The sequence below is a fragment of the Corvus kubaryi genome, unplaced genomic scaffold (assembly GCF_017639235.1).
Source record: "Corvus kubaryi isolate FWS band 111438036 unplaced genomic scaffold, C.kubaryi_AGA036_p1.0 37386, whole genome shotgun sequence".
NCBI classification, from domain to species: Eukaryota; Metazoa; Chordata; class Aves; order Passeriformes; family Corvidae; genus Corvus; species Corvus kubaryi.
The window spans coordinates 854510-868387 of NW_024581128.1; the positions used below are offsets into that span (position 1 = coordinate 854510).

Sequence of the window (13878 nt, forward strand, 5' to 3'; positions counted from 1 at the left end):
CCCCCCCGGGAGCGGAGCGCGGCGGAGCCCTGCGCGGAGCTGGTACGTGAGCGGCACCGGGGACAGGGCACCGGGGCGGCCCGAGCGGGAGCACTCGTTCCCCCGGAGCGCGGCTAACAGGTGTCACACCCGAAACTCGAAGTCGGACTTTTCTTTGGGGCTCTCGCGGCGGGGTGTTTTCCTGTTGAAGGCGAAGTTAATGTTTAGCAGGTCGAGGCCATGTGCCTTGCGCAAGCAGCAGGCTGCTTCCAAGAACTTTCCAGGCTTTCTGTCTGGTTCGCCTGGAAAATTATTTGTTGTGATTAACTGTTATGTGCCAAGATGGGGTTTGCATTCCTGCCCTGAAGATTTTCCCTTTCTTGCTTTATAGTATGAAAACCCCTGGACCATCCCAAATATCCTGTCCATGGCGAGAATGGGTCTGGCGCCAGTTTTAGGTTATTTGATCGTTGAAGAGAATTTCAGCGTTGCACTTGGTGTCTTTGTCCTGGCTGGCGTGACGGACCTGGTACGTCTGCATCAGTTTGGAAAGGCATTGGGACAGTGGGCTCACGCTGATCCCGTGGACATGCACTGAAACTTAGACTCCAACATAGAGTGGAAATGGATAAAACAGATTCATTTTTATAGTTGTCGATTTCTAGGAATGCTATATATATATGTTTTGTGGTGTTGCAAAGGGAATTTGCAGGTGCCTAAAGGGGACTTTATGCTAATGGAGGAAAGAGGGAGGTCAGAGCTCCATGACCGGCCCCAGGTGGGCATTGGCCACTCAGTGCTTGTGCGTCTGGTGGTTGTTTTTGTGATACAAGTGCCAGCTAAGAGGTATCACATTTTATCATAGTTAAACTCGCCATTTTACCTGCTGTTATACATTAAAAATCTCTGTAACAGTAGCCTACGTGAGCAATTTTCGTTCACACTCTTCTAACAGAGAGCTATTGAATTTCGGTTTTCCTAGCTGGATGGATTTATTGCACGGAACTGGGCTAATCAGAAGTCAGCACTGGGAAGTGCTCTCGATCCCCTGGCGGATAAAATTCTCATCAGCGTGCTCTACGTGAGCCTAACGTGTGCAAACCTTATCCCAGGTGAGGAAATGGCTGTTGTGTGTACTAGATAAGGCGAACAAGGTCAATTTATGTGTAGCAACATTTCTTGTGTTTCCAGAAGGAAAACTGTGTATCTCTTGGAACTCTTACCTTGCCAGTTGCTCTTTGCTCCTATTAAATACTTTCCAAAGGACCCTACGGGAAGCAACTGCTGCTGCATTCTTAAACAACTGGCATGTACTGCAGTTTTTCAATGCACTTTCTTTAAAGCAAAAATAGTTAGTAGCTATATAAAATTGTTTTTCATGGACTGGATTGTTTTAGGACTTCAGCTTAAACCCTTTCAGGAGTTGTGTTAAACATCCTCAGTGACGGGTAGAACTCATTCAGGAGAATTCGGGAGTGGTTCTTTTGTCTTCGTATTTTCTGCTCTTTTGGTTGTGTTTTACATTTAATCACGGACACAATTTTTCACTGGCTGGTGTTGGCTTGATCTTCCAGTTCCACTGACTTCCATGATTATCCTGCGGGATGCAGCGCTCATTGCCGCTGTTTTTTACGTGCGATACAAAACTCTTTCTCCACCGGTGAGTGCACAGCATTAAAAACATGGAATCATGGCAAAAAAATAAATTAAGAAGCTTTTAGCAAAGTTGTGGCCAAGAGATTTTTCATCTTGAGACTTGATGGTTACAAGATGTAATGCTTGTTCTTTGCCAGCTAGATTTCTGAGCAGGGCAGTGTTTCATAAAATACGTTTTCTAAAGATAAGTCAGAGCTACTGATAACTTTTTTCCTGTGTTTAATGTGTAATAAATCTCACAACAGAGCAATGCAGCTCTTTAGTGCTACAGTTGCCTTGTCTGTATCATGTGAACAGGTATATCAAATTGAATGTACGAGGATTGCATTTTTTTTCCCTCTTTTCTCCCCCAACAGAGAACACTGAGTAGGTATTTTAACCCCTGTTACGCTACTGCACAATTAAAACCAACATTCATTAGCAAGGTAAGAGCAGTAACTCATTACAAAAGATAACTCCTTGGTACTTGGGGCATTGGGTGGTTTGGAGGGTGGGGATAATTTGCCACTACTGCTGAGTACAGTTTGGAATTATTGCAACTAATTTGGAGGCAATTTACATAGGTCCTGAAGGGTTTTTCAACTGTGCTCTGTCAAAGCACGTGCTAATTTTGAGAGTGTAAAATGCTTAATTAAAGGAGATTTTAAAATAAATTTTATTTATTTAGACTAATCCTTAAAGTAGCAATAAAAGTGTGTGTTGGTATTCCTTGCACTGTACTTCTTCATGTTGCTCACAATTCCTATTTTGCTTTTTTCAGATGAACACAGCTGTTCAGCTGATTTTGGTGGCAGCTTCTTTAGCAGCTCCTGTTTTCAATTATGTGGACAGCATATATCTGCAGACATTATGGTAACTAATATCTTAATTTTTTTTTCCCAGATAATTTAATGTGCTCCTAAAGAAACTGGTAATTGAGATTAATTCGTGTGGAACAAAAATAAGCCCATATGCCTGAATTTTTACACCTTTAGTCTTAAATGATACCAGAATTAGATATTTATTGGTACTTAATTTACTATACAAGCAAAAAGTGGTCACATGAAACTAGTTAAGATCCAGGAATAATAGCTTAGAAATAAGTCTTTGGAATAGACATGGTACACAGTCAAAACATAAATTAGATCAGTGGAGAAGAAGGGAGCAGGAAGAAAGGCTGTGTGGATTCCTCATTTGTTCATGCCGTAAGTGTCCCTGAAAAAGCAACCTTGGGATCAGTAAAAATAGCCATTCTTATTTTTGCTTTATACTGTACCTACTGTCTCAAAATCCAGCTTTCTGCAGCCTCTTTGAAAAGCACATGGAGAAACGGTGATTCCTGTAGACTTTAGGAAGGAAGGGGAGGGATGGAGTGAGAACAGGCATACAGGAGCTTGCCTCCTTAACTAATGCTGTTCCTTTCACTGTCACTGGTGATCTGAGCTGAACTGCAGCTGGCTGCAGGTGTTACAAGTGCAGTTATTTTTCCTGAGCTGTTAGGTAAGAGTTCAGAACAAAGAGCTCTGAACGGCAGATGCCAGAATTACTTAGTAACCAAAAGCAGTGCAAAATCCAGTGTTACTTGTCTTCTAGGGAAAAAAAAACCCAACCAAACCAAATAAACCAAAACCACCAACCCAAACCAGGAAGTGTTTAAGGAATTATGAATGAACCTTGATCTTAACAGTCTGTGGTTTTTCATCCTGGTGGTACAACAAGATCTAGAATTGCATCTGGGTGTCATTCGCCAGATGCAATTGTGAATATTCTTGGAAACTCCCTGGCAGAGTGCCCAGGGAGGGCAGTGGGGAGCAGAGGGGCAGGCAGGGCTGTAGCAGTGACTCCCACCTCAAGGGTGGTGTCAGCCTTTCACACACATGAGCACTGCTAATTTAGGAGTAACTGTGGTCTGGGAAGGAAACAAAAGGTGCTGAAGCAAGAACCCTTTAGCTTTGGAACTTGGTGAAAATGGTAAGTTCAAGTCTTGAGTGGTTTGAATGCTCCCTGTTCACACTATCAGGGAATAGTTTCTTATATCTGCCAGTTCTCAAGCTAGTGAAAGTTATGTAGGCATCGATTGCTGAGTCTTTTGTTTTCTCTAAAACAAGTGCTAGTGTGGTGAAAATATGTCCTAGTATGCAGTTACACTGAAGCATGCTGCTTACCACTGGATGGCAGATCCTTTATTCATCTAATCCTCCCCTTAACACTGCACAGTTTATGCAGCACATAAACTGTAAGCTGCATTTTTGTGGAGCATGGTTCTTGACTGTGTAGTTAAAAACAAATGCTAAAAAAAAACCAAACCACTTTTTAATATTGTCTATAGACCCACATGACTTACAGGAACTCTCTTCCCCAAAGGTGCATCACAGCTTTCACAACGGTGACATCTGCCTACAGCTATTACCACTACGGCAGAAAAACTGTGCAGGTGATCAAGAACAAGTGAAGTGGTGCAGGTGATAAAAACTGAAGTGTTCCTGGAAGGGCAGGAAGATGCTGTGCCCCCAGAGGTGGTGGTATTGCAGCTGAGTTTTGGATCAAAGCACTCTTTGTTCTTCTGCTTAAACCATGGCATCACAGTGAAGTGAAATTTGAACATGTACTGTGTATATATGTAGAGAGAGACTTTTCAATGTATTTTTAATTTCTTTAAAAATGAGGTTGTTTACAAAAACAAAATAAATAACATTCTTAAAAACACGGGCTACTTGTTGCTGCCATGTGCATTCTGAGTAATTTTATGCTGTTTTTGAAGTCAAGACACACAGTTGGCACCAGATTTGTTCTGCCATATTCATGCAAGGCCCTGCGTTCGCTGAGATCTGAGAAGAAAAAGCAATTACAAGAACAAATTTGTCTTTGTACCTCAACCTAAGTTAGTAAACCAGCACTTCTCATAGAACTTAATTACATGCCTCTGGTTGCAGCAGAAGAAAGCACATCATCGAGGGACAGAAATTCAAACCAGAGAGAAATTTTACGTTGCATTCCATTGTCATATGGATAAGCCATGAAGAGTTCCTACCCTGCTCCCTTTTCTTTTAAAATATGAGCAATGATGAACTGTACCCAGATGGATCTAAGTTTCTCATCCTATGTATTCATTCCTAGCAATTGAAAGAAACTCCTGTATCTCCAGATTCTTTAAAGCTTCTAAAGACGTTGTTTAATCCAAATACCACTGGCTAAAGAAGACATTTAAAACACTGTCCAAATGAATGGAGACAGTGGAAGAAACTTTTAGATGTGTTTACTGTTAATTCTTCCTGTACTTCTAGTTTCAAGAGGTACTTTGTGCTGCCCCCCACGCAAGGACAGCTTGTTCTTTGCCTGTTCTCTACCTACAGAACAGAAGAGAGAACAAGGCAGAACAGGTCAAGTTGATCATAAACTCATGTGTTCTCTTTCTGACAGCGTGATTTTTCTTTTATGTCATAAAAAAGAGTGCAGCTGTGAAGGGTTTAAATGATTGAAATCGGGAGATAAATAATACCACTATAGTATTAGCAGAAGAAAACTCTGTAGGCACCACTTTTGAGAGCCCACCGTCTCTTTTGTGACAGAATATGTTTGTATATGCAGACCGTTTTAATGCTTTTTTATATTGAAATTTGTATCAAATAGTGCACAGAGAAAACACTTGATCTTTATTAGTACCTTTGTTTTAACTGGCTCGTGTTTTGTGGTCAACTCTGGATCTTTCAGCAAAGGATAGAGGGCCGAGCCTGTGGAAGTTTCCTTAAAATATGTGAGTAGTGAAATGGAGTATTTTTCGTGAAAAAACAGTTCGAAAAGCAGAGATTTATTGTACCCAGTCAGGTGGTTGCTGTTGGGTTCTGATTAATGTAGTTGGGGCTTGGTTGGGAGGTGTTTCTTTACTTCTTCAACGAGACACCTTTCACCTATTCCATGAAATCGCTGGGGACCGTTCAGCGAGTACCAGGTTCAGTGTACACTGACTCGGTGGTACGTGCCCGTAGATCTGCCTTCGATAAACTGCGTGTGGCTGCTCGGGCCGGTGCTCTCCGCGCTGCCGGGAGCGGGCTTGGGTGGCCACAAGCGGGGTTGGGTGGCCACAAGTGGGGTTGGGTGGCCACAGCCGGTCCGCTGGGAGCACGATCCCGCTCAACCCTGCGGGAAGGCGCCGCGCGCTCTGCGGCGGGGACTGTCCCCGCGCGGCCGCCGTACCCCGGATACGCCCTGCCCGCGATGGCGGCGCCCGAGCCGCCGCCGCCCGAGGGCTCCAGGCCGCTGAGCGCGCTGCTGAGCGGCATCGCCCAGGCCGCCTTCCACGGCAACGCCGACATCACCGAGGAGCTGCTGCGCGGCCAGCTCTACCCCGAGGCGCCGCCGGAGGAGTTCCGCGCTCTGCGCGCCAAGATGGGCGGCCTCCTCCAGGTACCGCGGCGCGGGCCCGGGGCGCTGCGGGGGGAGGGGGCGGCGGTCAGGGGGAAGCCGCTCCATCGGCCTTCCTCCCGCCGGGCGTCCGGCATCCCCTGCTCGGCGGGGCTCTGCGTGCCGCCGCAGCCGCGGGTGCTGCTGCAGCAGGACCCCGGGCCCTGCCCTGCCCTGCCCTGCCCGGCCCGGCCCGGCCCGGTCCGGTCCGGTCCGCGGTGACATCTCCGGCTCCATCCCCGAGCGGGCACAGCCCGGTGCGGGGAACGGGCGGGACAGGACCCGAGGGAATGGCCTGAAGCTGAGTCAGGAGACGTTTAGGAAAAAGTTTTTCACCCAGAGGGTGCTTGGGCGCTGAACAGGCTCCCCAGGGCAGTGGTCACAGCACCAAGCCTGAGAGAGCTCAAGAAGCGTTTGGACAACGCTCTCGGGCACAGGGTGTGACCCTTGGGGTGTTCTGTGCAGGACCGGGAGTTGGACTCGATGATCCTTGTGGTTCTCTTCCGGCTCATCTCATTCTGTTATTCTGTGCCTCGGGCTCTCTGGCCACTCCTCCGGAGCAGGAGCAGGGGGAAAGGCGACCTGGAAATAAATACCTATTACATTCTGAGAAGAACTGCAATTTCCTTGTAAAAAATTAGTGTTTGGGGGAAAGCACATCTAATGATGAAGCAAGCCATTTTACTTAATCAACAGATTTTGCTTTATGTGTAAGGGAGAAGATCTTTTTCCCCGTAATGGAGCGTTTTGGTGGCTTTTCTTCACAGTGAAAAGCGTAGTGTAGCTCCCGGCAGCTCCATGTGGCTCAGGGAGCATCCAGGTATTAAAACCTTGGATGGCCACTGCCACCTTGTGGGTGAACCCAAGGCTGTTTGACCAGATTTATAAACCTGGTCGGTAGTTTTAAATATAATTGAGAGATTCGGAATTTGATGAGGATGATCTCACTCGCTTTCTGCTTTTATGAAGATTCTGTTGTTTATTTAATGATCAGATTCATATGATGCCCTGTAAAGCCTGCAATGAAAGCTGGATCACAAAGACTGATTCTTGTAGGGCTCTCTGGTTTTGTCTGTGGGCTTTTTTCTTTCCCTCCTCTCAAATACAACTTTCATTCAAGCACCATTGAGATGTCACACGCTGAATATGATGTTAATTCAGGCCCCACAAGACACAAGGGGATTGAAGTTTTGTGGGCATTCACCCACTGTTGTACAACAGGCACAGAGCTTAGGAGGATGAGGTTCTGTTGGGGAGAGGGCATCACATTCTCTGGGTGCTGCTTTAAGAGCCAAAACTGGCAGCACTTGTGGTCTTTGAGGTCACTCACACCTTCCAACATAAATTAACATCTCACTGTTATCAGGGAGTGTCTCATGGTCTCCATGGCTGCCTTTCATCTTCTGATGGGAGAAATTTCTGTGAAATACCTCAAGTTTGTGTAGTGCAGCTTTACAGCTGGAGTTTTGGGCTAAGCAAACTGCTTTGTGCAGGTGCAGCTTCATGTTGAGTGTGTGTGGATTTTGCGGGGCTTATTTCTAGTGGGTAACCTAAAGGATGTGATACCTAAGTACCATGGATACTTTTAGGATCTCTGCTCTAGAGCATCCTAAAAGAACTGCTTGGCCTTCTGGTCGTTCTGGAGGTCCCTGTTTCCTTCACACCTGCCAGTTTTGGGGGGGAAAGTTTGATATTAGGACTGTGCTTTGGAAGTAGGGAGGCTTAAACTTGTCTTCCTGTTTTAGTATCTCCCTGACTTGAAACCTGGAGGGTTTTTGTGTCACACTGTGTTTGCTGATAGCAGCAAACTTCAAAAGTGATCCTCTGTGCTTACAACATCTTGGTCTTTGGACACAGCTCTTGGGTGCTGGTGTCTTCTCGGCACCTGAAGAAGCAAAACTTACTGCAAGATTTGCCTGTTCCCTTCCTTGGCAATTGCCATATTAATTTCTGAGCATATTTATTCCAGTTTTGATAATTAATTGTGAAAAATCTGCATTATTAAAATTACAGAAGCTGGGGAAAAATACGTCTTTGTTATCTTTTTGTGGTCTTATTTTTTTCCTTCCTCCTCTGGGTGGTGAAGGAAGGGGAGCAAACAGCAGGAAAGCAATAGAAAATCTGGAAGCAGAGAGATTCATTGCCCTTGTGACTTAACTGCTGTAGTAGTTCATGTCTTCTGAGCAGTAAACATGGATCTGGACCATAAATCAGCCTCTTGCTGTCACTGGAGCTGAGCATAAAATAAGGTGAAGGACTTTCCAATACATTTCTGCATTCCACCTGTGCAAAGCATGGAGATGAATAAGTGCCACAAAAGTCTATAATATTTACTGCAGCAATAAAATATTTAATTTTTTCCCCCTGGATTATATAGAGAGTAATCCTGGGTTTATGCTTATAAAAGATGTCATTATGATGTACTTCTTACAGCTGTTTCCTTTGTTGCCCGTCGATCTACTGAATATGCATGGATCAGCTGATCCTAAAATGCCAAATTTATTTTGTCATGAAATCATGTTTCTTTATTACATTTACTTAAAAAAAAATCTGATTTTTTCTGTGGAATGTCTTGGAAGGCAGAACAAAGCCCTAGGATGGCTGGCCCTGGAGAACCATGCAATTTCAATGTTGTTGTGTTAATTGTGTTTTGCCCTCTGCCTTCATCCTTCCCAGCCTTCTGTCCCTTAAGGCTGCAAAACACTGAGAAACTAGGGGAGATCAACTTTTGCAAATTCTCACCCCCCAGCTTTTTTGGGTTTTTCAAAGGTTATCTGGTTTAAAACACCAAATATGTCTGCTTCTTACATAAGTTTAATTTACAGTATTAGACCGCTGGTGATAGTTCCTTTCCATGTGGAGTAATCCCACTGTTTTCCTTTTGGTGGCAGTAAGCTCTTGCATTTATTGAACGGGATCCTTTGCTGCTGGGTTTAAAGTGTCTTCCTTCACTCTTCTGCTTTGGAACAGACTTTACATAGGCTAAATAATAATAAAAATTCAGCATGAGGAGTAGAAATATTATATTATATTTGATTTATAAGCTGTTTTGGTTTGTTTGGTTTTTTTTTACAAGTACTGAGGAAGTTACCATCTGTAATAAATATCCTGGTATGTGAATGGTAAAATATTAATCAGACTATATAAATAGTATGTGGGAACCAAGGGCTTGATATGCAGCATATAAAGTGTGTTGTCCTTAAAGACTGTCACCCTCCTGCTAGGGTGTCACCCTCCTGCAGCCCTTGCCCTATGAAGGTGCTGTTGTGACCTCAAGAGGGGTTTCCAAAGCATTTTTACCCCTGTTTGAGAAGGAAGAGACTACTTGATCTTCAGCACAGGGATCTGCCCTTACAGGAAAAGTCAGAGTAGAAGAACAGTTGTAAGGTTCACTCGGCTGTGGAGGATAAAGGCCTTTGCATCTTCAGCAGGATTTCTGCTAGCAGGAACATTTCTGCTGACAATTTGTGCTAACTGGTGGGAAATAAATGACGTCTTGAATTTTCTAATAAGGGAAAAGAGTTGCCTTCTTCCCTCTCCTCGGATACCTTGTGATTCCTCAAATATATGGGCTGGGTCATGAACTGTGGAGCACTTTGCAGTTGTCCAAGCTTCTGGAAGGCTGAGAGTGAGAACAACTTCAGTCTGAAGACGGAGATAAAATAATTTTGGAAGAGCTAATAGGAGAGATTGCTTACTTTCTGCCACTTAAATTTGCAATTGTGCCTGTGTCTACTAACTAAAAAGATAATCTTGTAAGCAAGCTCATTCTTCCTGATTCAGGAAAAAGAAAACAAGTTCTGTGTCTCTGTAAGCTGCTTTGTACCCAAAAAATGTCTTGTGTAGTGTTATACTTTTCACTCCATGAATGACTGGGCTTACTCTGAATAATTCTATCTGTTACTGGGCTAGGTGAAAGTGTATTAATAACTTTGCACAGAATTTTGGGAGGGAGGGAATGTCTATAGTGTTATAATAGGACATACATGAAAAAATTATTATTATCTGAATTGATGTTTGCCTGGAACAACTAAATAAAAATCCTAGCCTTTTTTTTTTTAAATTTAGCAAAACACCACTATTAGGTAGCTCACTAATCTGAACACAGCTCAGTTACCAGCTCCCAGGTGTTTGGTGTTGCAGCATACATTTTCTCTTATAAACTCTAATCCAACAGTTACTGCTTCTTTTTTTTCTTTTTTCCCCCATTTTCAGCACTGTCTTAGGAGGGTAGAAAATGTAATGTTTACTGGAACTAGCACCTACTGTATTGCAGTGGTGAAAATGTGCATGGGCACTATCCCAAAGCATTCTTACTGCTTTTAATGGGACTTATTTTAGCTTTTAGGTTGGTGTACTTGTGGTTGCTTCACGAGAGGACTGGCACAGCTGGCAGCTCACATAAAGTGGTGGGGGAAAATACTTGAGAACAATGAAGTGGAGAGGAAGGTTGGGTGCAGAACATGACAGGGTTGAAGAACATTGCCAGGAGTGATAAGATCAGTGCTCCACCGCCTGGAGCAGTAATTTGTTGCTTAGGTATGTCAGCTAGAAGGAGCAATGTACCTGCATCATTAGGGATTTTTTAAATGACTTTTTTGTGATTTCTCAAGTTGCAAAAGTTGGGGTTTGTGTTGTTAAAGCCTCTCACATTTGCAGTGTTGTTTTCACTGTGATTCCTGAGGAGATGTGTAGGAGGTGGTGTTATTGCTGGTGGCTGTGGGATTTGGAGGTGATGATCTCCATGAACTGGACCATTGTTTAAACAACAGGGTGTGAACAAGGAGTCTGTACATTACAAACCTCAACTACAACTGCAAATCCATCCTCAAGGCAGACAGAAACAGAAGGGCTCCCACCATTATGACGCCGTTCATGAGTGGTATTTTCTGTAACTCACATGTGAGGCAGAAAGGCCTGTTTCATTTGGGACTGTGAAGTGCTGCTGTGCTGTAACTGTGCCACCTCTGTGGAAATGGCTTACCTGAAGTTTAATGGTTTACCTGACCTTTTGTGGTGCTTTTTTTTTTTTAAGGTTAGCTACGGAAAAGTGGTAAATGAAAAAAACGTCATCAAACCTGCGTCACTAATCTCTAATAGGTGTGGTAGACTCTGTATTGCCCAAACAACAAGCAAATCTCTCTCTGTCTCTCTCTCCCCCCTAATTACAGTGTTGATTATATCTCTGCAAGCAGAGATCTGGTTGCTTTGTCCCAGTTGTGGAGGTTGGTGCTACCTATGTGTGTCTAGAGTAGGCAGGTCAGTACTGGCTCTTCTCGTGTATAATGTCTCTGCACTACCTCTTGATTTTAGAATGCCCTACTGTGTTTTAAATCTGCTAAATGCCAGTTAATGGACTTCCAGAACAGCGTGCTACTGAGAAAGTTGGATTCCCTGGTGGTGGCAGTGCTTCGTGTCCTGCTGATTTCCACTTTCCCATCCAAATGTGTGGTTTAGTTTTGTTGCATTTGTAGGACTTCTGCAAGTAAGTAGCATCTTCGCCAATAATGACAACATTTCTCAAAACCCCCCCCCCCAAACCCTACATGTGTGATTACATAAGTTACACATACATGTGTGTGTGTCTGTGATCAGCATATTCTGTATATACAGTCATGCACAGAAAGGGAAGTGCATTGATTATGCTGAAATTCATTAGTCCAACCTGATCCCCATGGTGTTTCTCTTGACCTTAACCAGAGTCTACTCTGCTTGAAGAACAGGGAGTCAGATCTTGCCTTTGAAAATCATTATTTCAAATTAAATGCTTCTGCTGTACTTAATTAGTATTCATCAAACACATGCTGTATGGAATATATTTGAAAAGGGAGAAGGACTCCCTTAGGCTTCACATGTTGTCTCATGCCTTTATTTCAGTAACACTAAGGCTCCATTCCCTATTCCCCAAAGTGTGTGGGAGATGCTGAAGAGGGTAGTGAAGTGCAGTGCCATCCTCTCAGCACTGGTGATTTTCTGAACTACTATGAGTTGTCTTTCCTGTTTTAAATGTGAACTCTGAAAAGGGGAGAACTTGAGTTGTCTTCAATTTGATACATAGAGAAAGACTAAAAGGAAAGGAAAGACTTCATGCAGAAATTATATTCTTTATTATATGATACTCTAAAAATGGTGTCTCTTACAACTGGTGTGAAGGAAGATTAGTTCTTGCTTGCTCCAGGAGCCAACTGATGTTGTCAGTGAAGTAAAAATATTAATTTCAACCTTACTGATCTCGTGAGGCTGCCACACAGCTGAGCAGATAATAGACTTCCTTCCTTCCTTCCTTCCTTCCTTCCTTCCTTCCTTCCTTCCTTCCTTCCTCCCTCCCTCCCTTCCTCCCTCCCTCCCTCCCATCCATCCATCCATCCATCCATCCATCCATCCATCCATCCATCTTTCTGTCTCAACAGAAAGAGTGGTTAACATATGGAATAACACCCTATCAAAGATGCAGGAGCTGTGGTACACACTTGAGCCAGGGAAGTTCACAGCTAGTGTATGAAAAGGAAATTTGGATGGCACTTACAACTCAACCTTTTTACAAGCTGAACATCTGAAATTTTTCATTCCTTGTAACACTTAGCTATAATCTTGGCATGATGTAATTTCAATTTTTGACTGTGCTAGTATGTAGCAACTGGATGCAGTATATCCAACAACTTATGAAAAAGAAAAAAATGCAGACAAAGACCAAAAATTTAGTATGGTATGGATAGAATCTACTTGTGTGGTTAGAGTTATTCCATTTTGAAGCTTGTGCTCTGGATTTCTTCCAGTCTGGTGACCAAATATGATGGAGCCTGAATTCTTCAATGTTTGGATGACATTTGTTTTTTCCATAGTTTATTTAATTAAAAAGAAAAGAGAAGGCTTTAGTGGCACAAAATACCAGGCACTGCAGTTGTTGCATGAAGTCTTTTTTTCGTTGATGTTCTAGTCCTTAAAGCCAGTGGGACAGAAGTTGTCAGGTAAGAACATCTGACAGCTTGAGCTGCTGAGTGGCTCCTGTGTGTTTCCCCAGGAGCCTCCCTGGCTAGGCAGGATTAGCTGCAGCTTCCTTGGAGCCTTCCAAGGTCATCCATGGAGGATGATTTATTTTATAACAAGGAGAATTAAGTGACTTTATTTAAATGCAGGGCCTAAAATGCCTAATTTTTAATTGTATCATTTTCATTATAAATGTATGCTTTTACACTATGACTTTTTAAAAAAAGGATTTAATTTTTGCAGTAAGTAAAAACTGAATGGAACACTGATGGCCTCCATTGTGAAGGATTAAGGGTTCATTATTAGGAAAACCAAACTGGCTTGGTTGGTCTGTGGGCTTTGGTTGGTTGGTTGGTTTTTGTTGGGTTTGTTTTGTTTTGGCAGTGGGGGGTTTTGTTTGTTTGTTTTGAGGGGAAGGCATTTTTGTTTTGTATTCTGAATACCTGAAGCTTAAGCACAGTAGTTTTCCATAACTGTGTACCATTGTATTTACTAGTGATGTATGAGGAAACCAAATCTTCCTTTACTTTCTTTATCCACCCAATGATTTAAAAACTGGACTGTTTGAACGAAGTAAGTGAGACTTGCCTTTTACTTTGTTTACAGTGCATGACCACCTGGTTCTGGCTGATAGCCCAAGATCTAATTCAGAGTATTCTATCTTTTATAAAGTTGGTAGTTTTAGCATTGTATAGCAAGCCTGGGACTCGTTCTCAGTTCCCAGTGGAGTTCAGTATCTGTTTATCTGCTGCGCTTGAGGACTGCAAGTTTCATTTCTAAAGGTGACGGTGATCTTGGAATACATGTTTTTTTATCCTTCTATTTCTTTGGCCTATTCTACATTTACCTCTTTACAATGCTGGTTTATACTGATTT

At 43.1% G+C, this 13878-nt stretch overlaps 2 protein-coding genes across 5 annotated transcripts in view; both read left to right on the forward strand.

Moving 5' to 3' along the window:
• CRLS1 (cardiolipin synthase 1) overlaps positions 1–4327 on the forward strand; it is a 5062-nt gene extending 735 nt beyond the window's left edge. Inside the window, exons 1-7 of one of the 2 annotated variants that reach the window (XM_042036744.1) lie at positions 7–42; positions 371–508; positions 962–1091; positions 1554–1639; positions 1992–2060; positions 2396–2487; positions 3979–4327. In XM_042036744.1, the coding sequence (XP_041892678.1) occupies positions 407–508; positions 962–1091; positions 1554–1639; positions 1992–2060; positions 2396–2487; positions 3979–4066 (567 nt within the window). In that variant the 5' untranslated portion in view covers positions 7–42; positions 371–406 and the 3' untranslated portion in view covers positions 4067–4327. Of the gene's footprint in view, positions 1–6; positions 43–370; positions 509–961; positions 1092–1553; positions 1640–1991; positions 2061–2395; positions 2488–3978 lie in introns of those variants that run through there. The other variant, XM_042036743.1, reaches the window with a different exon arrangement.
• An 88-nt stretch (positions 4328–4415) lies between these two features.
• The window catches only part of COMMD1 (copper metabolism domain containing 1), a 63141-nt gene continuing 53678 nt past the window's right edge, over positions 4416–13878 (forward strand). The window contains exon 1 of one of the 3 annotated variants that reach the window (XM_042036739.1): positions 4416–6018. In XM_042036739.1, coding sequence (XP_041892673.1) covers positions 5530–6018 — 489 coding nt within the window. In that variant the 5' untranslated portion in view covers positions 4416–5529. The remainder of the gene's footprint in view (positions 6019–13878) is intronic. The other 2 variants (XM_042036738.1, XM_042036740.1) reach the window with 2 other exon arrangements.